Source organism: Prenolepis imparis, unplaced genomic scaffold (assembly GCF_030444845.1).
Source record: "Prenolepis imparis isolate NDT839.2.m4 unplaced genomic scaffold, iyPreImpa1.0 SCAF_14, whole genome shotgun sequence".
In the NCBI taxonomy this organism is placed as follows: Eukaryota; Metazoa; Arthropoda; class Insecta; order Hymenoptera; family Formicidae; genus Prenolepis; species Prenolepis imparis.
Genome location: NW_028141172.1, coordinates 6,189,133 through 6,216,528, shown reverse-complemented (window position 1 = coordinate 6,216,528; position 27,396 = coordinate 6,189,133). Strand labels below are relative to the sequence as shown.

The following is a 27,396-nucleotide window of genomic DNA, read 5'->3' as shown; positions in this document are numbered from 1 at the left end:
TGTTGATGAATAAGAAAAATGCACATAAATATAAAGGAATGCAGATTTTTATCTTATTGCGAAACGTTAAAAAGATATACGATGTTTACGCAAGATAAACTGTCTTTTACAGAATAAATTATCTTAAAGTGTAAATATTGTAACAAGCAGTCGACTTAAAAAATAAAAAATATATTTACTGTGTTGTTATTTTTTTATAATATAAAAGATCAGTTGTTTATATACGAATAGAAAAATCACCAATGCAAATATTCACAAAATTATGAAACTTTGGGATGTAATAATATTAGCGAGATCTTATATTTGATATGTGTATATATATTTGATAATTATTTTTATAATGCTTGTTAATATTATCAAAAGAAACATACATTTTCTTAATACTTTTTTAATTTCCGATTTAGAGATTTTTTTTCCTTATTATTTTTCAAAACTTTTGAAAAAATCTTTAGATTCAGATTATATTCTTCAATTAAGAAATTAATAACTATACCTTGTTAAGAATAATAATATATAATTTCCAAAATATTTGTATCTTCAAGATACTGCTAGTCCTAAGAATCGATTTAATAAAAAGATTAAGAAAGAATTTTTATTCTCAATAAACACGAATTGATCACAGATTTTCAAAAATTTTTTAATGCTAATTTTACGACAAAATATTTTTATCTTGAATGATCTGATGCTCTTAATCGTCATTATAATAGCCAGACATTATTTCCGGACATTAATAAATGTTAGTAAATGATCCTCAAGATGCGACACACAGCAGGAAGCTACTAAAATGATTGCAATAAAGATGATAACAACTGACTTACTCACTCGTTTAACAATGTTTGTAGCCGTTGATTACGCAAGGCGGACCTTTAGCATCTTGCTCATTAACGGAAACATAATTCGCCGAATAAATCGCCATGATGTCATCTCATATAGGATCATGAATTCCGAGAGCAACGAACCACTCGTCTCATTTTGTTTCAAAGTCCAGAGACCCAAAAAAGATCTCCGATGACTTTTCGTAAAGTTCATTTAAAGTGTTTTCAGAATATGAATCATAAACGAACTTTGATCATTATTGTAATGCCGAAAATTCTTTTACAGATTTGCCTACATATATTTAAATACGGATCTCGAAAATATTGATGTTTTGGTCTTTATGAAATTAATCATATGAAATATGAATTATATAATAACGTGATATATTAATTAATGCATCAATTAAAGTCATAATCAACAGCTGACTAATTATGAAAGAATCGTGCTATCGAAATTCTCTCACGTAAATTGATTTTGAAGTAAATGTATGCACACACACACACACACATATGTAATAAATACAATATGCAATAATACAAAATAAAAAACTTTTCATTATTTATTATTTTAATAACGTAAATCGAAAAGATAAATAATATTATATTAAAATATAATATTAAAATAAAATTATATACATATAAAAGCATTATATAATATAGAAACATTATCTTAACAACAACTTATAATAATTTATTGCAAGCGCAATATTAATTATTCTTCTAAATCAGACAAATTTCGGATTTATTATATTTGTTATATATATATTTTTTTTATTATTTTAATATAATATTTTATTTCTTTTTATAATTATTTATTGATTACAAGTTATGTTATTAAAATTAACAATTATAAATGTATAATAATGTTTCATATATAATCAGTATTTTGGAAACGCTAAATGGACAAAATTAAATTAAATTAAATTATTTTATAAATCGTGACAATATAATATTAAAAGAAGAAATAAAAATATTAAAATAAAATTATACACATAAAAGCATTACGTACAGAATCATTAACCTTAGAAACAATCTATAATTAATTGCGTAAACGCAATTAATCGTTCTTCTAAATCAGACAAATTTCACATCTGCGATGTACAGATGCGCAGATATTTCCATGAAAATTATCATGTTCCGGTGTATGAGAACGCACTATGATGATGTGATCCGAGGCCGATTACGTCTCCGTTGCGTATTACGTATCATCTCGAAGAAAAGCCATCCTGTGCTGTTTGTGTTAGGTAATCGATCGGCCGCCATCGCGAATTCTCTGCATCCATATTCATCGCTCGCTGCGACGCTTATCGCCGCAACCCGTATAAAAACCGGACGACTCGTCAAATAACAAATTATACGAGGTATCGAAAAATATGCGGCTCGGCAGAATGTAGTATGATGATAGTTGATTATCGCTTAAAAATAGCTATATACATATATATGTGCGCGCGCGTACTAGCATGTATGGTAGCATTTTTGTCTATATTAAGAATTTTTATTTATAACTGTGCGATAATATTTTTAAAATAGAGTTCATTATTCTTGTCTTTCTTTTTTAGGAAATGCAAAGAACATATGCAACTATACACTTATATACGTGTCTATGCATGAAAATATGCATTTCATTAGAGTTTTAAGCAAGGAGAGGGGGAAAAGAAGCAACACATATTTATATAAGCTTTTAAAATCATCATATGAATTCAAAAGAATCTCTTCTTAAAATCTCTTCAAAATCTTCTTTCCAAAAATTTATAGAGATTAATTCTGTTTCTATACATATATACATATTTTATACATATTCGTACTTTTTTTTTTTATTATTACTATACACAGTTGGAAAATTTGTTTTCTGGTTAAGAAAACTCTCCGTTGAAATTTTTCTGTTAAATATTAAAAAAAGTCTTTTTTAAATATTTCTGTCCTCCTTTTATATGAAACAAAATTCAAAAACGAGTATCTTTTATTAAAACTCTCTTAACAATAAAAAATATTCTAAGTGAAACTATAAATAGAAAACCTGTTTTGTGTGTGGAAAATATTCTAATACTTTAATATGTATCTATGTCTATAAATATTATGCGAATAATAATTATGGAGGAGAGAAGGGAAATAAAAACAATACATAAAAAGATGCATTTGAAAAAAATATATATATACAAAATATATACATTTTTGTATAATAAAGATTTGTTTTCTATATTTTTGTTAATATAAAAATTTTCTTAATATTTTTGTGTCTTCCTTTCTTATCAAATATGAAAAAAAATTTAAACGAATATCTTTTATTAAAACTCTCTAAAATAAAAATTCTAAATGAAACTATGAATAGAAAACCTGTTTGTGGAAAGTATTCTGATACTTCAATTGCATCTAATTATAAGTCTATGAATTTTCAATTTTATGCGAATCATGGGAGAGAAGAGGAAGAAGAATAGAAACAACATATATTTTATATAAGTTTCTAAAATCACATCAATACAGAAGAATCTCTTTTCAAAATTTCTTCGAAATCTTGTCAAAAATTAGAGATTAATTTTGCTTTTTATGCGAATCATAATCGGTGGGGAGAGAGAAGGAGAAGAAATAAAAGCAACACATGTTTATATATAAGCTTCTAAAATCATCACATCAATTTAAAAGAATCTCTTCTCAAAATCTTTTTTCAAAAACTAGAGATTAATTCTTCTTTACATATTTTATACATATTCGTTTTTTGTTATTTTTTTTTTGTTATTACAGTTTGAAAATTTGTGTTTTCTTGATTAAAAAAGTCCCCATTGAAATTTTTCTGTTAAATATTTAACACATTTATGTGTTAATTTAACATATTGCTATTGTGTTAATTGAACTTAAATGTTAAATTATTTAAACAACTGAAAAAAGTGTAAAAATAACACAATATGCATCTAATTTTAATTTTACATAATAAATATGTTTTGTATATTAGTGACAAGATTTATCTGTTAAAATTTACAAAAAAAAATGTTGATTTTATTCTATAATATAAGTAGGGATGATAAAATGTAAGATTAACATTTTTTTTAGTTAATTTTTACATTAAAATTGTTAATTTTACACAAAATTTATTTCAAATTACTTGAAGTTTGCATTTTGTTGTGTTAAAATATTAACACAGTATTCGCGTCACCATTTAACATATCCATATTATGTTAAATTAATACAAAATTTTCTATGGACTGTTTGGGACATGTGATATCTGTAAAATTTAACACAAATTTTCAACTGTGATTCTTTCGTTCGTTTCGTTAGTTGGGAAATTTTTACTACGAACCCTTTAAATGCGCCGTGAGTCGAAATAATGTGAGTGCATCAGTATCTGCGGCGGAATAACGTTTTGTACGGCAGATTAAGGCGCCCACACAAGGATGCCGAGCGCAATTATGCGTGGAAGGTCGTCTACGGAGTTATAGTCCGATCGTCAGTTCAGGAAAAACGTTTTGACGGTCGTTTCACGATAAATATGCGAGTCACGTATTGAATACTATTCGGCATGCATCCGTATCCGAATAGAGTCATTAGCTGCCTCTCTCAAGGCGCCTATTAATTCGCCCATTGTATGTACTCATGATTTTTGACGTAGATAGAGTTTCATTCTATAACCCTATCACGAAGCGTGAAGACAAATTGAATAGTCAAATGGTCTCTTCTTTTCCGGAGTTTTATTTATTGTACAAAATGTAAGATTAATTATGGAAGATGTAGATTTATGAAAACATATACGTATATTCAAGTTCGATATAAGTAATTTTGTTTAAGAAAAAATTTATAATTGTTACGATAAAAAGTTTATTATAGAGATAAAAATTTTACGAAAAAAGGAAAGTGGTTTTTTATGGAAAAATAAGTCTAAAATGTAAAATAAAATTTTTTCATATTTGTGATTGTATCTTTAAATTTTTTAAGCACTAAACTAACTTTTTCTTTCAATTGTTCGACATTCGTCGAATATTATCACGATAGATAGATTTTAAATAAAAATCCAGTGATCAAATCTAGAGATTTGGCCGCAAACTATCGTTTCATAGCGACCGATTTAATATTTATGATATCGCTCTTATAGAACAAATTCTCACTTCACGATTGAAATGCGATGGTATTTTCTCGCGTTGAAAAATTAAAAATTTCTTTGAATTTAGAAAAATACATTTTCTCAACAAATTGATCAACTTGTTTTATAATTAGTACAGATGTGATGCCGATCTCTCTTATGTCCAAAAATATCCAGATATAATTAGATATACTTGATGAATAGAGTTATTTTTTTGGGACAAAGCTTTGTATAAAAAATAAGCATTGTTTGCGATTTTATTCGTGACAATTAAAAAAGTAACTTCCGCTCGCCGCTGCTGATTTGCTCTGATTCGTCGTGCAAACGGAACTAGCGCAAATGGTCGAATATCGGGACTGCGGTTTGTTGTGAATGGAAACTGACATGAGTCTGGTTTGCGCGTCAAGAAAAAAAAAGTGGGCCTGGAAGGCCTTCGCGTCTTCCGCATCGAATAAGTTTCTCATTGAGCATTAAGTGAAAAAGATCCTTGAACAATGGCGTGTATCGGCTACGCCGATCGGTTTCCTTATTCAAGGCTACCAATTGAAGTGTAGTGTTACTTTAACAACGATGTGTAACAATCGGTTTGCATTCTAGTTTTTAGTTTGACTCTTTTATATGTATAGCAATATAAGAAACAAAACTTTTTTTTCAACACATTCTCTCTTAGATCTCAGATTTTATCTGCTAATCTATTTGATTAAGCATAAATAAACTTGGATTGTTTCATTTTCCATATAGGAATTCATGAGAAACAAAAAATAAATGGACACATATTATAACAGTTTTATTAAACATTTTTTTTTAAATAGAATTAAAACGTTTAAAACAAAGGAAAAAGGGAAATAAGGCTGATCAATTATGATCAATTATGATCATATCAACCGGCATGAAATTGGCTGACAATGAAAGAAGACACGTAGCGATTATTGCCGATAATTATCAGTCTTCAGTTTTCAAAGCTTTATATACGGGGTGTAACTGAAAAAAAAAAAAAACATATGGAGCACACCATCAGATTCTGTGGCCAATTTAGAGACGATTTTTCCTCAGCGAAAATGTCGAAGGAGGTTATCATTTTTTGCATGTTCCCAATTTTGGCCATCTTGTATCTTTGTAACTAATTGCAAACCTTAAATTAAAATTCTTATTCTTAAAGTAAACTCTACCTAAAATTAACTGAAGAATGTAGTTTTGTTAATTTTTAACTCTACACAAAGTTTAGTTCGTGAGAAGCTCTTCTTTTTTCAATCATTGATAACTTGAAAATCATTAGTGTCTCGATATTTTAACTAAAGAATCATCGATAAATTGACTAGAGAATTTGATGATGTGCTCTGTATATGTTTGTTCAGTTACACCCTGTATAGAAACAGTTTATTGTTTGCAATCAATTCTCTGACAACATCACATCACAGTATCTTATTTTATCTCAACAATACTATTTAATCACCCAGATCTGATGGCAAGCAGTAAAGATAATAAGTTGCAGATCATTAATATAAGAAAAGTATTTCGAAGTGATTCAGAGTAAGTGGGAGATCTTTAACATATAGAGAGAAAAGTAAGCATTTAAGGTTTCTGGGTCTTCGCTGCGGCCATGTTGGATTGTGACGTCAGAGACGAGAAAGCACACGCTGAAAATTCTTAGATGCCATTTTAAATGCGAGAAGCTATTTCGATGAAACACTACTTCAGACTTTAGAATACTTTTAAAATACCTCGAAAACTATTCCTTTCTCTTGATAGTCAATTAACAACCATAAAATGATCATGATATCAGACTGTCATGCGGAATGACTGCGCATGTGTAAAGATCAGACGGACTGGGCCTCATATTACAGTCATTTTACAACCAGGAGCCTTTATTAAGCTTTCCTGCGAAACTCTCAACATAATTAGCAACCAAGAATCTTTTAATTATTAATCGAATATTTATTGCATATAAAATTGTTGCATAAAGGCGCCATTACACTTGGTTGCGGTTGAGGTTATGGACGGCTGCGGATTGACCAATCAAACCAAAACAACTTGCCGGCTGATTGGTCAATTCGCAACCGTCAATTCATAACCTCAATCGTAATACGGTCTTTAAAAGCAAACCAACCACCTACAATAGATTCCGATAAATCCAGTGCCTATATAATTTATGTAATATCGAACTGTGTGATCTGCTGAAATCAAACAACGCTAAAGTCGTGACATTTATCCCTGGCCTTCCTAATATCATCAGGTAGATTTCATCATTGCAATCCGTGTAGTACTATATCGTTTACGAAAGCAAGATTGCATCGGATCAAACCTGTCATTTGTCAATAAAAGGTCAGACAATTGATTATACAGTACGTATAGCAATGAGACAGACTAATAATCATGAAGAGGCAAGATTATTTTTTATTACGGGTAATATATACGAATGACTTCTTCCAAATAGAAAGAGAAACAGAATAAGTTAAAGAGCAGTTTAACAGATTATAGAATTTCATTATATTATAAAAATAAATATATAAATATTATAAAATTTTATATATAAAATATGATCTGTAACTCTTCAATTTTTTTGTCGAAATAAATAAATTATTTTTTGTGACTCTTTCAGATGAATTACATAGTTTTGCATTAGTTATTCATGGCCATTCTATGCATGAAAGATTTTCCGCAGTTTTCTTTTTGTTATGAATCTTTTATTAGAAATTTTAAAAACTTTTTGGAGGAATATTTACCGCAAGTGTTTTTCTTTCTTTCCCTCCTTCTCGAAATGTATCCTTCTTTATTATGCTGCTATAAATTGTTGTTTTTCCTGTAGAAGTAAGATAATGAGTTTTTCAACATTCTCTATATTTTCTAATTCATAATTACAAATAAATTACAAGGAAATAAAAAACAAAGATAAATATAAAAGAAATACGAATATAAAAAAGAAAAATAGTACAATTTAATATATTATAGTAATAAAACATTAATATAATTATAGTGAATCTATATTAAAAATAATTAACTTTGCGAATAACTGACCAATGTTTTTCAAAACAAATCAATAAATAATTTCAAGTTACAAATACACAGTATTATTTTGTTTAAATTTTATTTAATCATGAAATACGTAATTTTCTAGATTGTCAACATGTCTTTCGCAGCGACTATATATTCTCTGTATCTTGAAAATTTACTTTTTGGACGAATTAGATATAAATTAATGCAAAGAGATATTTAATATCGCCTGGCGTTATTAATTATGTGCAATTAAGCGTACAATGGCGTATTCCTTCATCGAACGCATTTTCAGACCTTCGCACGATAGTCGTCTCACCTTGACGGCGTTAACAATAAGACGAGACGAGACGGCGACGATATATTAAATACAGGTTGAAACGATTATCCAACATACTACATTTTAAGCGGATCATGATCCGATTCGATCCGATCATCGAATATTATAATTGTTGTATTATAGTTCCTCTTCGCGGCTTTTTATTGCAAATTATGTTCAATGCAAAACACAAAGATCGAAAAAATAAATTAATGAGCTTCCAAGAGATCCATTGTCGCTTTTTTTTGCGGAAAAATTCTTAATTTTAATTCAAAAGTGTGTCGAATAATTAAATTAATTAATTAAAAGCATATTTTATTTGAAAATTTAGTATCGTAAAAGCGCAATAAAATATATTTTTGTATTTTGTATTGAATAATTAGTTTTGCAATGACAAATGACAGAGTGAAAACCTGCAAAATTGATAAATGGAATCCACTTTTCTGAATTGCGTTAATCAGTTGACGTAGCTCAATGGAATGAAAAACACGTGAAAATTCAAACTTTTCTCTTTAAAATACGCTTTGACAGTAGGATATTCGCTGGGTTTTCGCCGGTACGACATTACTTCCTCTGAGATCAAAAGGCATTCATAAGGATTTCCCCGCGTAAAAAGAAAGAAACAAAGAGACAAAAAAAAAGGAAAAATGTCACATTGTTTGAAATCTTATCTGTGTGTGTGTGACTTTTTTCTTCTTTTTCTTTTCCTTTTTATCTTTTTTTTCTTGTTTTTTACGTAAAGAAGTCCTTATGAATACCCTCCGATCTCAGAAGAAGTAGTGCCGAATTCGTATCGGCGAAAACCCCGCGAATCCTATTCGGATCCTATTCGATTCTGTTTATGCGAGATGCCCGGAACGATTTGCATCGCTTCGGGACATCCCGCATTCTATGCAACATTCTTGATTAGAATTGCAATGGTTTGAATTAATAGAGGTAGCAGATACACATTTTAAATAATAATTTATTGTTAAAAAACCGACTTTTTTCAAATTGAGATAACTCAGCGAAAAATTATCGTATCGAGTTCCGCCAAAACGCATTTTAAAGAGAAAAGTTTGAATTTTTACGTGCTTTTCATCCCATTGGGCTACGTCAACTGATTCACGCAATTCAGAAAAGTGGATTCCATTTAACAATTTTGCAGGTTTTTACTCTGTCATTTGTCATTGCAAAACTAATCATTCCACGTAATCGGCACTAAAATTTTCTCAAATTACAGACTTCAAGCTTTATTTTCGTTTTTTAAACACCTCGATATCATAATTATTGGCTGAGATATAAATTCTTGAACTTTCACAATTTTTTACTACTTTTTAAGTGTACCGCTTTTAAAAAAATTTTTTTTTAAATAAATTGAAATATAAAACTATATAAATGGTCCAATGTTTGAACAAAGAAAAGCATTTGTTCCAATAATTGAATATTGCTGTCCTAGTGTTTAGACATAATAAGCTGAAAATATTGATATTATTTTTAAATAAAAATTTCTTTTAAATTAACACTTTTTAACTTTTAATTTAATTTGATCTAACAGGAAATACTTTTATAGTCATAAAAGTGAAAAATGATAAAATAAAATAAAAATAAAAAGTTTTCTTATATTTATAAAAGAATAGAAATAATAGACAAATAATGGCGAGACCTCAACTAAATAACAATTAAATTACTTAATATTTTATTTTTCTTTGGATTTTTTCTTATTTTCTATCTTTTCTTTTTTAATTCGTTTTTTCTTGTTCCTGCTCTTGTGCCTTTTTTTCTCTAGCTTCAATACTTTTTTGCGTCTATCTGATGTGTCTTGTTGTTCTTTAAGTTTTTTCTCTGTTTTTTTTTTAATGATTTACAATCATTCATCAGATGTTGCAATCGTTGGAATTTTTCTCTTTTTTGCCGTTTTCTTTTTAATGGTTGTAATCAAACAATTTATTTTTTCTCTCTCATGTCATATATCATGTGTCTCATGTCTCATGTATAGTTATTAAAATGTATACATGATTGTTTATTTTGTATTAATATATTTTCAATATACACATTTTTCAGATGTGTGTATATTGCAATTGTGCACTTAGTTATTATAATTATAAAGTAACTTTAAAAACATACAAGCATGTAGAATAATATTTCAAAAAAAAACATACCGTTATTTATAAATTATATAAAGAAGATTATAGGGAGAAAATTTTTTAATTTAAAGAATTTGACATAAAGGCTGTTATAACATATAAAAATAAGTAACGAATGCAGGAACTAAAGACTTCTCATAAATTAACTAACAATAAATGAAAACCAAATTCATATCAATTTTGATAAAATACAGCATTTAATTGCTGAGAAATAAAAATATGTCAGTTTAGGAGACTCGTATTGATTTTATTACTTTTACATCAACGTTGTCCACGATAGAAACCCCCACCTTGCGCTTTTACCCCCCCCCCCCTCCCACTTTATTGCGTTATTACACTGTGCTTGACCTTGAAACTTTCTACTCTATAGGACGGAAACATTTGTGGAAAAATAGTAGATAATTTAGATATGCAGATATTAGATATACATATTATATCATTTATTTTGATACATCACGACATAAACTTATATCACATTAACATATAATATGAAATATTGTAAAATTTATCTGAAACATTCTTCTAATATTTTTGAACATATTATGGATAATAATTTCTAATAATTCACTCATATATGGATTATTGCACTTACTTAATTGTTTTATATTTTATATTTATTTTGTAAAATTATTGCAAATTATTTTCTACAGTTTCATTTTTTTTTATCGGAATCTTGGTTGCGACGGAAAACACTATTAATTATACAATAGTTAAGAGGCTTACACGTGAACATCATAACGGAATTTTTTGTTTTATTATTTATCTGACAGAAAGATAAGAGTCACGATTCATTTGGACAATAGCATATCTTTTAGATGTCATATCTACTGATAGAGATTCCGATATAAACTATACAATTATACGAGCAAGCAATTTGGCTCGTGAGCAACAATAAACGCCACCGTTCTTCCAATGATAAATTATATTACAAATGTTTGCTTTTAAAAAAAAAATGAGGTTTCAATCCCACGTCTCCGAAAATTCCTTTGATTACAGAGCGATACCGATTTAAAATAACACACGTGCAAATAAAGTCACTTATGTGTGATATTTTTAGCGCTATATTATCACGATTTGTGTACACCAAAAATTAGCTCGATCGAATTTTTGCGTTACAAATAAAAAACTAAATTCATATACACACAATAATTGATGTTTGGAAAAAAATTATCACAACTTAAAAGTATTATTTATTAGATAGGTATTATATATTAATGTTTAAAAGATAAAAATATTATAAGCCTTGTGTGTATATATATGAAATACTCTTTTATTAAATCAACATGTTTATTAGAAATATTAAATTCGAATTTCGACGCAAATAATGATTAAATTGAATGTCGACGTTCATAAGTTATTTACAGTTTATAATCCTTGATCGCATTTATTTCGGCCTTGATTCTGTTTAGATATCAAATCTCAGGCCAATTTTCTACGCCGTTAATGACCGATTAATCGATTGCAAAAAATAATATTAACTCGACGAGTTAAATATTTTATATATAATAAATTTTCAGAAATTTTGGGAGATAAATAATAAGGTGCTTGTGAAACTTTATATATTTTTATTGTTTATTTCTTAAATAATGAGAAAGAAAAAAATTTCTAACCTCGATTATTGTAAAAAAAATTCCATAATAATTAAAGTCAGAGTAGAATTTTTCGGTCAATATCGGTCTTTTCCGGCTGTTATTCTGAAGTTGTTTGTTTTATGCTGTACCTCATGTGTTGTATCTCGCTTGACGTTTGCTCAATTTTTAGTCTAACTCGCGCGATATCTCCTTATCTCTCGTCGGCTTTGCTCGCACGTTATCACTCGCTTGTACTGATTGGCAGCAACATACCTACGAATTATGTTTGACTTACGTGCGTTTTGTTTTATTATCGCGGCTTGCGAACCTCGAGAGCGATTTCCCAGAAATCGCGAAGATAGTAACAAGATGAGAAATTAATGTAATTAATTCATCGTCCATTAAAAATATATTACGATGTTGGTTACGATAACAGATGTCTCAATTGAGTCCTTTTAATTAAGTTATTATTGTCAATTAGAAATACGAGGCGCCTCCCGATAAAGAGTTTCTTAAACTCGATAAGTATCATTTTAATTTATATTCTTCTGAAAAAGTTAAAAAATTAAGTTTTGAAATTTCTAACTTTACATTTTATTATACATATCTACGAAATTCACAACCATTTTTTATATCCTTTTCAACGCTATAATCTCACATATGAGTTTCGAAGAATCGTTTAATGTACGCTATAAATATACTATACTGATATACTAATATATGTATATTTTAGCATACGTAAGCATTTTAGATTTATTTATGCAATCGCTTTTTTTATCGCCGCCATTAGAAACTCTGAAAATGCGTATTTATTTTTTCGTGCATCTCCAAACTTTTAAGATTCGAGAGAAGTTCCAAATATCAAAATACTTTAAAATATTTAAAGTTTAAAAGATCAATATACTCTCGAGCAAAGAGCATAATTATTTTTCTAAAATAAAAACGAAAATTGATGTTTAGAAAAGTGACAAAGTGATTATTATACAAAGTGATTAGACAAAGTGATTATTATAAAGCAAGATATTATATAAACGTAAATCTAAAGCAAAAATTATTTTGTATTTTCCATATAGTAGGTAATCTAATTGATAAAGTAACTATTGATATAGTAATTATATTACTATTGATATAGTATTGCTTTATGGTACACTATTGATATATTATTGATATAGTAACTATACTACTATGGTAAATTATTAATATAATATTAATATATAGTAACTATTGATATAATTATTATATTATTGATGTAGTATTAATTTCTGGTATACTATATATATATATATATATATATATATATATATTGATATATTATTGATATAATAACGTGCATTGCTAGAGCAAAATCGCCGTCATTGATATAGTAATTATATTATTATTATTGATATGGTAAACTTATAATAATATAATAATATAATATTATATCTATAATAACATAATATTTACTATTATAGTAATTATACTACTGATATACTATTAATATAGTAACGTGTATTGCTTGAATAAAACCGTCGTCATTGATATAGTAACTATACAACTAATATTTATATATAACTATTAATATAGTAATTTTACTAATATATTATTGATATAATATTAATATAGTAACGCGCATTGCTAGATCAAAATCGCTGTCATTGATATATCAAGAGTGAATCAAGCATAGTAGTCAAATAGTTGAGAAAATAATTATTTGAAGAGATCAGACAGTCACGAGCCACGTAAGAAATCTGAGATCGGAGATCAAGAGATCGGAGGAGAAAAGGTCGACGACGAGGCCTTCCCGAGGTCGTTATTATCGCAAGTACAAATATGGCTTACGTCGTCAGCGAGGAGCGCCTTAGGGTACATAAAGTAGAAAACACGTATTGTGTGTGACATTCTATATATACATCGAGCAGCTATATGGTTACTTATATGCGTGTATCACGTCACGTGCAAGCGCATATATGACATGCTTCATGATCGGTCGAGCTTGTAAGATAGTATTCGAAAAGTATGTATAGAATATGCGTATCTGGAACCTTTTAAGAGATTGTCGACGTTCATAGAAATTTTAAAAACTTGGAAATTTAAAAATTTAGAGTTTGCGATGTAGAAAATTATTTTGAAAATAGAAAACTTTTCTATTTAGCTAGTTCGAGTTTAGTATTGTCGGCTGAATAAACATTCAAACAATTCTCTTGTAAAGCAAATTGAGAAAATTCTGTTATCTATGTATACTCGTCAGACTTTTTCTCATTGAAATTCTTTAATCTTCAAGAAGGAAAACAGTCTTGTAATCAGGTCTTCGCTTGACTTAAGGAAATAAAGTCAAGTTGACTCCGAACTCATCAGTCTCTTGGTCATTACAACAATGCGCACGAAGGTTACATTACATCTTGAATTAGTATGTGACAATGCACTCATGTATTGCACTCTTACGCGCGATGGAATATAATTATATGAAATAATTACACTAAGAGAAAAGTATTTGGTATTTTGTGACTATAATTGCATAGTAAAAAATAATTATGCTTAGGATTTCTATTTTTAGAATTATTATTGCTATAATGTTGGTAATAATAACTATATAATTATAAATGCATAGGTTTGTCAATCTTATAAAAATTTTACTATAAATTATATAATAATTTTATAAATATTTAGGTAGTAAAAACTATCAAATAATGGCAAATAAAATAAATCAAACCAATAATAACCCATAATAACTTATGTTTTTAACATTCGCTTTACTTACAACGATTACAAACAAAAAATAAGTAAAAAGATAACTAAAAAAAACAAGCATTATTATATTTATTAATAATTTATTTGACTATATTTTTAATTGTCATTATATATTATATTTATTTACTTATTTATTATTACGGGACATGGTTTCTCGTTTTTCCAAATTAGGATTGTTATAACAATGCAATTATAGTATGATTTTTTTATGACATGGTTACATGAATACATATTGAAATTACAAATTGAGTCACCAGGTATAATTTACATTGTTAAAATAATTATAAAAATGGCATCAAAAATAACTATAATATAAATTATAGTAACTATAACCATTTTTCTCTCAGTATAAGAATAATAATTAAATAGTTAAATAATAGTTAAATATAATAGTTATATAATATAATAGTTAATAATAGTTTTATATAATATAATAGTTAAATAATAATTACACTATTCGTAAGAAATATATATTCTCAGCTTCTAGTTTCGACTTCAGATTCTCTTTAGTCGAAGATTGATCCTTATTGACTGAAGAGAGAACTTGAATAAAGGTCAAAGGTAATTCTGCTGTTAGGTTAGGTTCGAGAGCAAATTGTGCCATTACTACGAATAATGTATTAGTAGGACGATGTTTGAAGAACGTTTACTTGAAAAAATATGCGAAAAGACTGATGATTTAGTGCGATATCCTATATGAAAAAAAAAAAACAAGAGATCAAGATAAGAACACAGGTTTATATCCTTTGTCGATGTCCTGACGTCATCATAATAATCCGGAATCGATTGATTCTTTGGCAATAAAAAAAAATGATCGTTTATTATTCTGATTAGTCTGTCGATTTTTCTTCCTGCTTCCGTTTGGCTTCAAAACAAACGTTATGTATGCTTTTGCCACTCAAATAGAATTAATATGTCACCGATATGAATTCGCATCCGGTGAAATAATTTATCGTCGATCGCGCGAACAGAGAATAATTATTTGACGATAACATGACGAATGTGTTGGATTATTATCTCAATTATTGCAATCGCGGAATTTCGAGACATCACCAGACTTTTTCCAAGAACAAAAACCTCTTAGTCATTCTGAAGTATCTTTCAGTTTCAATATCATTGATATTTTTATTAAGATTCTTACAAATTACTTTTATTTACATTTATTATTAACGTTATTTCTTTTATCTTTTAGTTATTTTATTATTAATTTTATCATTTCTAAATTATTATAGTTTTTTATTTTTTTATTTTTGAATATTACTTTAAACTTTGTAGACAGTTTTTGGATCTTTTTTAGATATATATATATCTCTTCCGAATTTTTCAAATTTTTTTCGAAAGATTTAGAAAGTTTTATAAATTTTCTAAACTATGTATTATAAAAACGATAAATATAAAAAAAGTTTGTAAAATATTTCTAAACATATTCTTAAAAATTTTTATTTGATTCCAGAAATGTTTTTATAGAATTTGTATTTATAAAATTTTCAAATTTTTGAAGTTTTTTTAATAGTCTTTTATTCACTTTCACTTTACTAGTCTTTTGAAAAAGACTTTTCCCTTAATTGTCTTTAAACATTTTTAATTGTCTTTAGTGTGTCAAATAAATTGATGGATAATCGAATGAATAATCATTGAGAAATGCGGAGGATTAATTGTATATCACAAAATAATGATATTGAAAAAAAGCAAATAACAATTATGGAAATAATCTTTGCTGGTGGTAAAATAGCATGTTGTTTTCAAAGTCTTTATCGCGAATTACATTAATCATGCAGATAGAATTTTAATAAACAACCGTTCTTCTTCGATAATATATTCTGATTGAGCAACTTCCAGACATATAAATATATCCTCAGTCTCGGAATTTTCCGCACATAATTCTTTTATATAAATTAATATAATATATAAAGTCTATTTTTTATATATTCTTTTTCTTATATTCTTATAGTTTCCATGACATTATTGAATAATTTTTATATGAGATATTGAAACAAAACATATATCTCTTTATCTTTCAATATTTGAAAATTAGTCTCCGATAAGTTTGTATACTTATATAATAACACCTGTGTTATTTTCCATGCGTTGTCGTAAATTATAAAAATTTTACAAACTTTTTTTTATATTTATCGTTTTTATAATATATGCTTTAGAAAATTTATAAAATTTTTTAAATCTTTTAAAAAGATTTGAAAAATTTGGAAGTGATATATATCTAAAAAATCCAAAAATTATCTACAAAGCTTAAAATAATGTTTAAAAAATTATATAAAAAATAATAAAAAACAATAATTTAGAAATGATAAAATAAATATGTTACTCAAAAAGAACATCTGAAATAATTCGAATCGCAATCACAATCCTTCCCCCCCCCTCTTCTTTCAAAATTTCACCAACAGAATATGTCAATTGCCATTAACTTCTTGCTTAAATTTCCTATCTTCAAATCTTTTCTCTCAATCTTTACTCTACTCGGTCACTTGTCGAAGGTGAAAAGTCTATCTCTCCCCCCTTCCCCTCCTCCCACTCTTCTAACTGTCAGCCTTTCTCTTTCTTTCTTCCTCTCTCTTCTCTCTGCGTTGCACTCTTTGCACATATATCATACACATATATGTCATACCATGTACACATATAAATACACACACATACACACGCGATTGGCTCGCCCCGTTACTTACTTCAGGGCGCGTATCGCGCAATGACGCTCGTGGGATCGGCTCGGCTCGGCTCGGCTCAGCTCAGCGTCGCGACGTTGGAACGTATTAGTGCGTCTCGAACGCTTTCTACTGAAACGTGTCTTCTTCTTTTGTGCTTCTTCCGCGTGTCACGATATTCGGGTCCATCGCCATTTTGGTCTATAGAGACGTGCGCGTGAACAAACGGGATCGAAAGAAGTGTGTGAAGACCTATTATAACCGCGTCGATCTTATCTTATTCGTGAGTGTCGCGTAAATACCAGATTTTCAGTTGGACCCAATTTCTTCTTGGACACGATTAACCAATTACTGTCGATTGAAGCTTCCCAGACAACATCAAAATCGAAACATGTCCAAAATCGGGTCTTTAAGACGTCTTCAACGTGTCTTTTAGATATTATATCATAAGACTTTTTAAAGATGTCTTATGTCCCAATTTTGGACATGGTGCTGTCTGGGTTTATCAACGGAAAATTATTACGATTCCTCTCGTATCTTCTATATAGTATAGTACCTTGATAGTGTTTATCTTCACGGAAGATTAGAGATTGCGCTTTAATAAGGAAGAAGAAGAAATAGAATGAAATCTCCTATGACGGAAGACACTCTTTAACTGGTGAAGAAAGTGCGACGTTGTGATCGATCCAGAGTTGTTGCGAAACTTGACGGAAGAAGTTTTCTTCGAAACTCTTTTTCGATTCATCGAAACTCATTACAACATTGTTACAAATCTTCCACTCTTTCCGAATTTTTTTTTTTTTCTTTGCAACTTCAAATTTCATTAGTCCTCCAGATGCTTGCATTTCTTCTAGCATCATCGATTCCTCAAATCCTCAAATTTCTTTTACAATTCTTAAATCTTGATACTTCCTTAAGATTTTCTGACATTTTTCCGACATAATCATAAATTTTGAAATTCTTATTTCAACATTCTCGAAATCTCATTTGAATTTAACAGAATCTTAAATTTTGAAGCTCTTTTGAATCTTCGGTCCTTTTGTCACTTAAACTTCCTTGTAAAATCGTACAATCTTAGAAGCCATTTTGTTTTCAAGCACGTTGTCAATTTATCTTTAGTTTCACACAATTGAATTATGCTTAACGACTATATCCGCTAAGATTTACTCGAAATCCATATCATATCTTCATGTTGGATCCTCTTTGTGCCTAAAAGTGCACCAGTAATAGAAGAATGATCGATTGATCGCGATCGAAGCGACTTGCCGAGATTTTCCCAGAATCTCCATTTTATATCGTCTAAAACAATAAAAATTGATAATCGTCGGCGTCTCGTCATTGCTCGCCTATAATCTTCAGTGGACCATGTTGGAATTCTCCGTGCAACATGCTGAAGTCGGTACGTATACACTCGATTCCACTCGATGCGTGCGCAGAATAACGGCAAGAAAACACTTTCTCGAACGTACTTTTGCAATCGCCTGCATTTCTTTTGTTATTTGCTTTCTTCCTGTTATTACATCAATATACCAAGCGTACCAAAATCACGTGTTTTCCTCAAATTGCCTTGCTACATTAACCACAATTATTATTAATAGCATAAAAACTTATATCTTAATCAAATATACATATATAACTATAGAGATGAAATTATTAAATTATTATTTTTATTTTTATTTTTATTTTCATTGAGTAAATCAAGATTAATTTTTTAATTCTATTTGTTTAAATTGCATATGCTTATTAATATAATTTTGACAAATTGAGTTTAAAAAATGAATCTTTATTTACTCAATAATAATAATAATAATAATAATTCTTGAATTGTTATATATATACCATATATTTTTTTTTATTATATTTTAATAAGGGAGAAAAGAAGATGCATATATAAATATAAAAGAAGATATATGTATACACATATAAAAGAAGATATATCTGTATATGTATATCTTCTTTTCTCTCTGATTAAAATAAAATTTTTATTACATATAATTTTTCTATAAATTATTACAATTTATTTATATACTATTATTTTGTAACTATTATTTTGTTTTTTTTTTTAACTGTAGTAATTGTAAACAATCGCGAATAGAAGAAAGAGCAATTTATAGAGAAAGCTTAAACAGTGCAACGTACGAGAATCACTGTTCCGGTATTCAAGTTTGAAAACATCACAGGTCATAATTAGCCTAATTATAGAACGCAGTGTGGAATTCTTGTGAATGTGTGTGCAACGACCCGTTGTAAACCCTTTTGAATGCCACGCTTGCACAATATCGACAATGAATACACACGTGCGTATATGCTCTGTCAATAGGGGTTCTCTCAATTGAATGATCGCGATGTTATCTTGTTAACCTTAAGTGACTTCATCACTCTTTGCCTTCGAGATACAGTCTGTCTATATTTTCTAGAATGTAATTTCCACTTTATAAAGCCGTCGTTATCAGCAAGACGCGATCAATTCTTAGTCTTTTTCTTTTCTGACATTTGCCATTTATGTTACATACCTAAATATTCAAATCGTATACAACTTCTTCTTGCTCACAAAGTTCGGTTCTTTTTAAATTATTATTATAGGTAGTGGTTACGAAATTATTTCAGTCCCCAAAATTCTAATTCTTTTCTCTCGAAGATGTTGAATATTATTAAATTGATATTTATTATACAATCGAATACATATGTGAGAAGAAAATAATATTTTCAATTCAATTAAATTTTTACAAGTTTAAAAAATCATATATTGCTCTCTCTCTCTCTCTCTCTCTCTCTCTCTCTCTTTTAAAAGATTCAAGATAATCTTGAATTTTAACAAGTTGTATCTTGCATGAAACAGACACATTTTTATAACTTTTCTCAGCATATTTATATTATTTAATTTATTTATGCAATATACAATTTAATAATATTAAATATTATTAAGTTATTATTATTATAATTATTTTATAAGCAATTAAAGATATGAAAAAGTTGTTCAAACAAGTTGTTTCGAAAGCTAATGTTATGTAATGTGATTAATTTTTTTTAATAGGCTCTAAAATGTAGAGAAAATTTCAAAATCGTCTTTATATTATTTTAAATGGCATATGGCATTACATTTTTTCATTCTACGATAGATTGAGATCAATAATCTACTCTGATAACGACGAGGTCAATAACCTATTTAAAAGTTATTTGAAATCTTAGAAGGTTGCAAAGTAATGAGATTTTTTTACATTTATTAATATGTTTATTTTGTAATTATAATATATATGATAGCCTTTATGCTTGGCTTTTCATACTTGACTTTACCTTAGCTTTCGAGCCTTGTTTACGTTTGGTATATTTACGTTCGTTCATTCGCTTGCTCAGTCAAGATTGATGACTAGAGAACAAATATAAATGTATCATTGTAAACATTTAAATAGAATGATTTTAACGTCGTAAAATGTTTAATTTGTATAAAAATATTATTATTAAAGAAAAAGCAGAATCAGTTTTCTTATAAGATGATGCTATATATTTATGACAAATATACTTGACCCACCTTAATTAAATAAATGATAAAATAATATAAAATAATTCAGAATTTTATTAATCAATGTCATTTATTTAATTTTATATTTGTTGGAAATTAGATTTTATTTTATATCTTGAGTAGATCGATAAACGGGTGATTTTCATTCCGACACTTATCTGTGTTTGACTTCTCAACAATCCGTTCAATATCTGAAATACCTGAATTCCATTGGGATTATGTCAGAAATTAAACTGATACACATAGTTGTTACATTTTTAATCTTATTAGCCGCTTTTTGCAAGCTTCATATAATTCTCGTGATTAAAACGTAAATATGAAAGAGCTCACAAACTAGCTAATTATATGTAAATTATATATAACATTTGATACATACATTATATATGTACATACTGTGTATATACAGGGTGATTCATTTTAATTTTAACAAGCAAATATCTCGAAAAAATGTTTCATACAAAAGTTGTAGGATTTGACCTCAAGGTCAAAGTCAAGGTCACCATCAGATGTCCCCCTCGAAATCCTACAACTTTTGTATGAAACATTTTTTCGTATCTCCCATATTTTTCGATATTTGCCTGTTAAGGTTAAAATGAATCACCCTGTATATATAAATTTTTTTATTATATATGTACCTATATAATATATATAATAAAAAATGAAATATATAACATGAGATATACATATATACAGAATGTACGAAAAAATGTAAAATGTAGAATTATAACATATATATTTTTTTAAGGAAAAGTACGTACTTTTTAAGGCTCCTGGGTGCTCACCGCGGCCATATTGGAATCGTGACGTCAGAGGCGAGAAAACACACGCTATTTTTTTTTAGATGCCATTTCTAAATAAAAACATATTTGCATAAAATAACACTTAAGATCTCTTTAATACACTTCTAAAAAACGCCGAAAACTATTCTTTTCCCTTGACAGTCAATCAACAACCCTAAAATGATCGAGATATCAGACTTTGACATGCGGAATGACTGCGCATGTGCAAAGACCAGAAGGACCTCATAATATTACATTTTACAGTTGTTTATTGATTATAAAGAGAAAAGGATAGTTTTCGGCGTTTTTTAGAAGTGTATTAAAGAGATCTTAAGTGTTATTTTATGCAAATATGTTTTTATTTAGAAATGGCATTTAAAAAAAAATAGCGTGTATTTTCTCGCCTCTGACGTCACGATTCCGACATGGTCGGCAAGATACCAGGAGCCTTAAGGAAAAAAAAATATATTATGTACATTAAAAATTAAAATAAACTTTAATTTAATAAAACTTTAATTTAAAAATTAAATACAAAGTTATTTTCTGCTTCACAAAGTGTGTAATAGGTATATTTAAAATTCTTAATGTTTGTCATTGGAGTATATTTTGAATCCTCTTGTGTTTTCTCTTCTTTTCGAGGTCAGAAACTATCACTTGCAATATTTGAATTATGAATGCGTGTTGCAAAAGTAACCAATTATATTATAACGTATGCAAATGAAAGCCGGCTGTAACCACACGATGTTTCCATTGACTTCCTACTATTCACTTGATATTTCATCTTTTGTCCACCTCTCTTCTTGTTTACTGATGATACTTGGCATCCAAGTACGTAGCCCAAATAACAAAGATCGCTCGGATACCCGTGATGGACATTTAAATACTCAAATATTGTCATAAGCAAGAATATATATACATTATACATACTTAAAAATTGATACATTATCATATACTTGAATGGCATATCTAAATATCTGCACATTTATGCATGTAAACATTTAACGAGTATTATAAATCTTGACAGTTAAACAATCAAATATTTAGATATTAAAATTACAATCCGACATTTGACGTTTAAATATTAGATTATTTGGGGCTATTCGAACAATATAACATACTTGAATATTTCCTAGAGATATTTCTAGATTTTTTTTATAAAGTCGTAAGACATATCGAAAGATACATTTTTAATAAATTACCAAAAGTTACTTCTCTTATAAGAAACCAATTCGCTCCACTTTATTCCGATGATGCGAAATGCACGTTAAAAATTGTTTTGAAGACTTTCTATAATCCCGAGATCGCCTCTCACCATCTTTCGCTTGTGGCATCGCTTACAGTTCCATTCAAACACGCAAATAATCTCGACAGGAGCGCAGGCAAAAATTTTTTATAAAAAACAGAAACTTGAAATCTTATCTCTCACAATCAAAAAATACTACATAATTTCTTATATTTATATTTACACTTAAAAATTTAATTATATATATATATATAATTATATACATTTAATAATTTATATATTTATATAATATTAATTATATATATATGTATAATTAATATAATTAAATATATAAATTATATATTAAATTATATATTATATTGTATAATCTGTATTTAGTAAATAATACACAATTATATATATAGATATATATTATTTCCATTTTATTATAATGACATATATTTCATATATTATATAAATGCTAGAAATGCATTAGACACAATTCACATCGTTTATAACATTATCAGGAATATTGTTTTTTTCGTCACAATAAAATAAATAATATTTCGCTGTCAATTTTACGTTCATACAACACTACGATCAAAATGATACAAATGAGACAAAAGTTATTGTTTTGTGTGCGCCCCTGTATGGATTTCCAAATGCAATCGATCCGCTGAATAACATGTCTGGATTGCAACATCCTTTCGAAATTAACGCACGAGACTTGTTTAAATAAATCGTAGAACCGCTCGTGCCGATTTCCAGTATGATAATGAGGCATCTCGAAGCATCAAAATAGCTTCAAAAGAGTCGAGCGATTAAAAAGTTCAAGGGTGTATGTCAGTAAATTAACTCTAATACTCTCAATCATCATAATTGACCATTCGGTGAATTTTAATATAACTTCAATATTGACTCATATTATAGTGTGTGAATTATTAAACATATTTTACTACAATTTTTTATTCAAGAATAAAAAATAATAATAAAATATTCTTCGAGTATCATTACGATTTATTATTATTGCGTTTACCTTGTATGTTTACATTTATATTAAATAATATTGTTTCATAACACGGCTCCTAACAGCATTTCCATTGGAATGCAAGAGAGACATTTCACATCGCCGTCACGTAATCGACACATTATTCTAAATTCCTACAGAAATCCGGCACACGCAATCCGATAATGTTTGCAGAATTCCTGAATCTCGAGCGAGTCGATATGATGATCAATGATTAGTATTTATGGACATTAATTAGATAACCGCTTAATTAGATACCGCTCATAATAGAGAAGAAAATGCCTTTTTCAGAGAATTGCATTATTTGAAATAGATGCATTTAAAATGGAAATATAAAATGTAAAATGCCTCCATTTTGTATTTTGCATTTAAAATATATGTATTTTTTCGAAAACTGTTTTACATTTCCATTTAAATGGTTTTCATTATCCATTTTCTATTTTCAAATGCATTTTTCTTGCAAATTCACAATTAATCGATATCATTAAAAGATATTAATAATATGTATATAGAACATAATGACGACTCAGTCTGGTATTACTAGTTCTAATTATGAAACCTCATAGCATCAGGAAAGTAGGGAATTCCCTCTTTGAAAGACTTGTTTTTCTGAAAGCACGTTCCACTTTCAAAGAGCATTGCAATTAAAATGTCATTTTAAAAGAACACCTGGATGTCTGTAAACAATACAACATTTTATGTAATCTCATATTGTGTATGTAAATGTTTATGTAATTCAATTTTTGTAATTCAGATATATATAAGAATTTATAAAAAAAATAATAATTTAAATATAAGAAATATTAGTAAGAAATTAATAATAAAAAATAAAAATTTTAATATAAATAAATAAATATAAAAGTAGTGATATTTAAAAAAAATTATTTGAATTATTTAAAAAATACGTTTTTTTCATTTCCTATTTTAAATGGATGTCTAATAGCATTTCGCATTTTGCATTTTTAAATGAAAAGATTCTAACTATTTTTTATTTTCTATTTCAAATGAATTTGGAAAATAGAAAATAATGAATATTTTTAAAATAAAAATAATTTTTTATAATATTTATAATTTTATATTTATTTTTATATTTAAATTCTTATTCTTTATTATTTATATTTCTCACTATTATTACTCATACATAAATCTCATTTCTTTTAATATATATAAACTTGAATTATAATACATAAATATTTATACATATATGGGATTATATAAAATGTTTGTCTCTATTATTCACAGGCATTCGATTTTATTCTTTTAAAATGACATTTTAATTGTAACGTTCTTTGAAAATTAAAACGTGCTTTCAGAAAAACAAAAAGGGAATTTCCCATTTTCCTTCTACAATGTTTTAATTAGAATCAGTGATTCTAAAATGAGGATATGATATCAGTGGCATCATTGCGTTCTACATACATATTATTGATATCTCGATTAATTGTGAGTTTGCAAGAAAAATGCATTTGAAATAGAAAATGGATAATGAAAACCATTTAAATGGAAATGTAAAATAATTTTTGAAAAAAATGTATTTTAAATGCAAAATACAAATTTTACAAATAAACATTTTACATTTTGAATTTCCATTTTACATGCATCTATTTCAAATCATGCACATCTCTGGTATTACTATACATACATATATATACTTAAATGAACACTCATACGGATCTTTACAAGAGATATTAAAAAATGTCGAGCTATTAAAAAATGTCGGAAGCAAAAGAGTTTTACAAACAATGCAAAAAAAGGACAGTTAATATTTTTTAAAGATTACTTAGTCTCGCGATGAGCTTGAAAACATACATATGTGTACACGCCAACATCAAGGTCAAAAGGAGGAAGAGTACAATAACGTAAAGGTTTACCTATATATGCATATTAGTTATTCATTGTAAAAATTCTAAAATGCTTTTCAAGAAGAGAACTCTTCGAGGAGAACTGAACAAATGAAGAAAGGAACAAGTGTGTTCGCTTCATTCGATCCGTTACTACACAAATTACGGATTGTTCGAATGCAGGCAATAAAAGAGAGGCTCGCCTTGAGGAAACGCCTGGCTCGATTCATTGAGGACATCTGATCGCCGAGATCGAGATGATCCTTGAACTGGCCGTTGTTTTGATTCAAGAACACCGCCGAGTTCGATCACATTCGCGCAATTTGCGTATAATATGCATTTTCACGCGAGCAACCGAACAATAACATTTGTTTACCAAACTTGTCGTCCGTACAAATAATGATAGGAATAGGCGCTTTTACTCTTATGATTCTTGAACTTAAAACAAAATTATAACTGGAAGATATTTATACACATATGTAAATAAATATATATACATATATACATATGTATATATATATACATATGTAAATAAACAAAATGTTCGTTACGCAAACTGTTTTATAACAACACGAGTAATGACAATTTGTATTGAAATATATATATATATACATAATATATCTTCCTCCTTTTACTTGTGAATATTCAATATCGGAGCCTTCTGCTTCAATTTTAATTTTTTTTTGTATGACGTCAAGTTTAGAAAATGTACAATTGTTTTCATTAAAATGGGACACTTTATATGTACATATTATATATAATATATATACATATATATATTATTATTATATTATTAGTATCTCTATAATTTGTTATAATAATTAATATTAATTTATTATTATAAAATTAATTTTGTTTATATATAACATAAACAATATATAAAAATACAATAAACAATAAGACTGTTATTAATAAAATAAAAATTTGTTTCAAATTTGATTTTCGAAAAATTTTCATGAATTTTCAGTCAGTTGCAATTGAAGAATTATTATTGTAGCATAAAAAAATATGTGACTATATATATTATACATTTACATAAATATATTACTATAATATCAATTCATTTTATGCAACGGTGTAATTATTTCGCCGTTTGAAATGCACAGTCACGCATACAGTTGTCTGCATCTGCATTTAATGCCGGGATTCGCTAATTAACACGCAGTAACGTGCGATTCATTGACGCATCATAGTGATTATGTGCACGTACTAGCTATAATGCGCAATCAAGTGCAATCCATAATAGGTGTAATCGTACCGAGTTCCGGCGATTATTCAGAAGTTGATTTTTTTTAGCCAATTAAAATAAGATTTATTTAAAAAATCTTATGAAAAAAATTAATCAAATAAAATAGAATAATTTTTTTAAGTATATTTTAATAATAAACATGATGGCAGGCTGTGTCCTTTATTGTTATCGATAGGATTTCGTTAAAAAAGTAGTTATTATAAATAAAAAAAATATTCAAAAATTCTTGAAATATAGAAAAATAAATGTTATTCTCCACATAGTCGTTTTCCTTCAAATTTTCTTGTTTACCTTTTTCTTTGATTTTAAAAAATCAATTATATTTTGTGAGAAATATCAAAATTTGCAATTTTTTTAAATAATCGAAACTCTGTTAAAACGCATTTTAAAAAATTATATGGAGGACAAAATGTAGATTTGTATTTTCAAAATCTTTGAATATATATATGTATGTATGTATATATTCTTTAGTATATATTG

The 27,396-nt window shown here is 27.7% G+C and overlaps 1 protein-coding gene across 15 annotated transcripts in view; it reads left to right on the top strand.

Moving 5' to 3' along the window:
• LOC145945732 (uncharacterized) overlaps positions 1 to 27,396 on the top strand; it is an 86,381-nt gene that overhangs the window by 10,541 nt on the left and 48,444 nt on the right. For 2 of the 15 annotated variants that reach the window (XM_083054915.1, XM_083054912.1), the window contains exon 1: positions 17,317 to 18,677. The exons of 11 other annotated variants lie outside the window; for them this stretch is intronic. In XM_083054915.1, coding sequence (XP_082911041.1) covers positions 18,644 to 18,677 — 34 coding nt within the window. In that variant the 5' untranslated portion in view covers positions 17,317 to 18,643. Of the gene's footprint in view, positions 1 to 17,316; positions 18,678 to 27,396 lie in introns of those variants that run through there. 2 more of the 15 variants (XM_083054914.1, XM_083054913.1) reach the window with 2 other exon arrangements.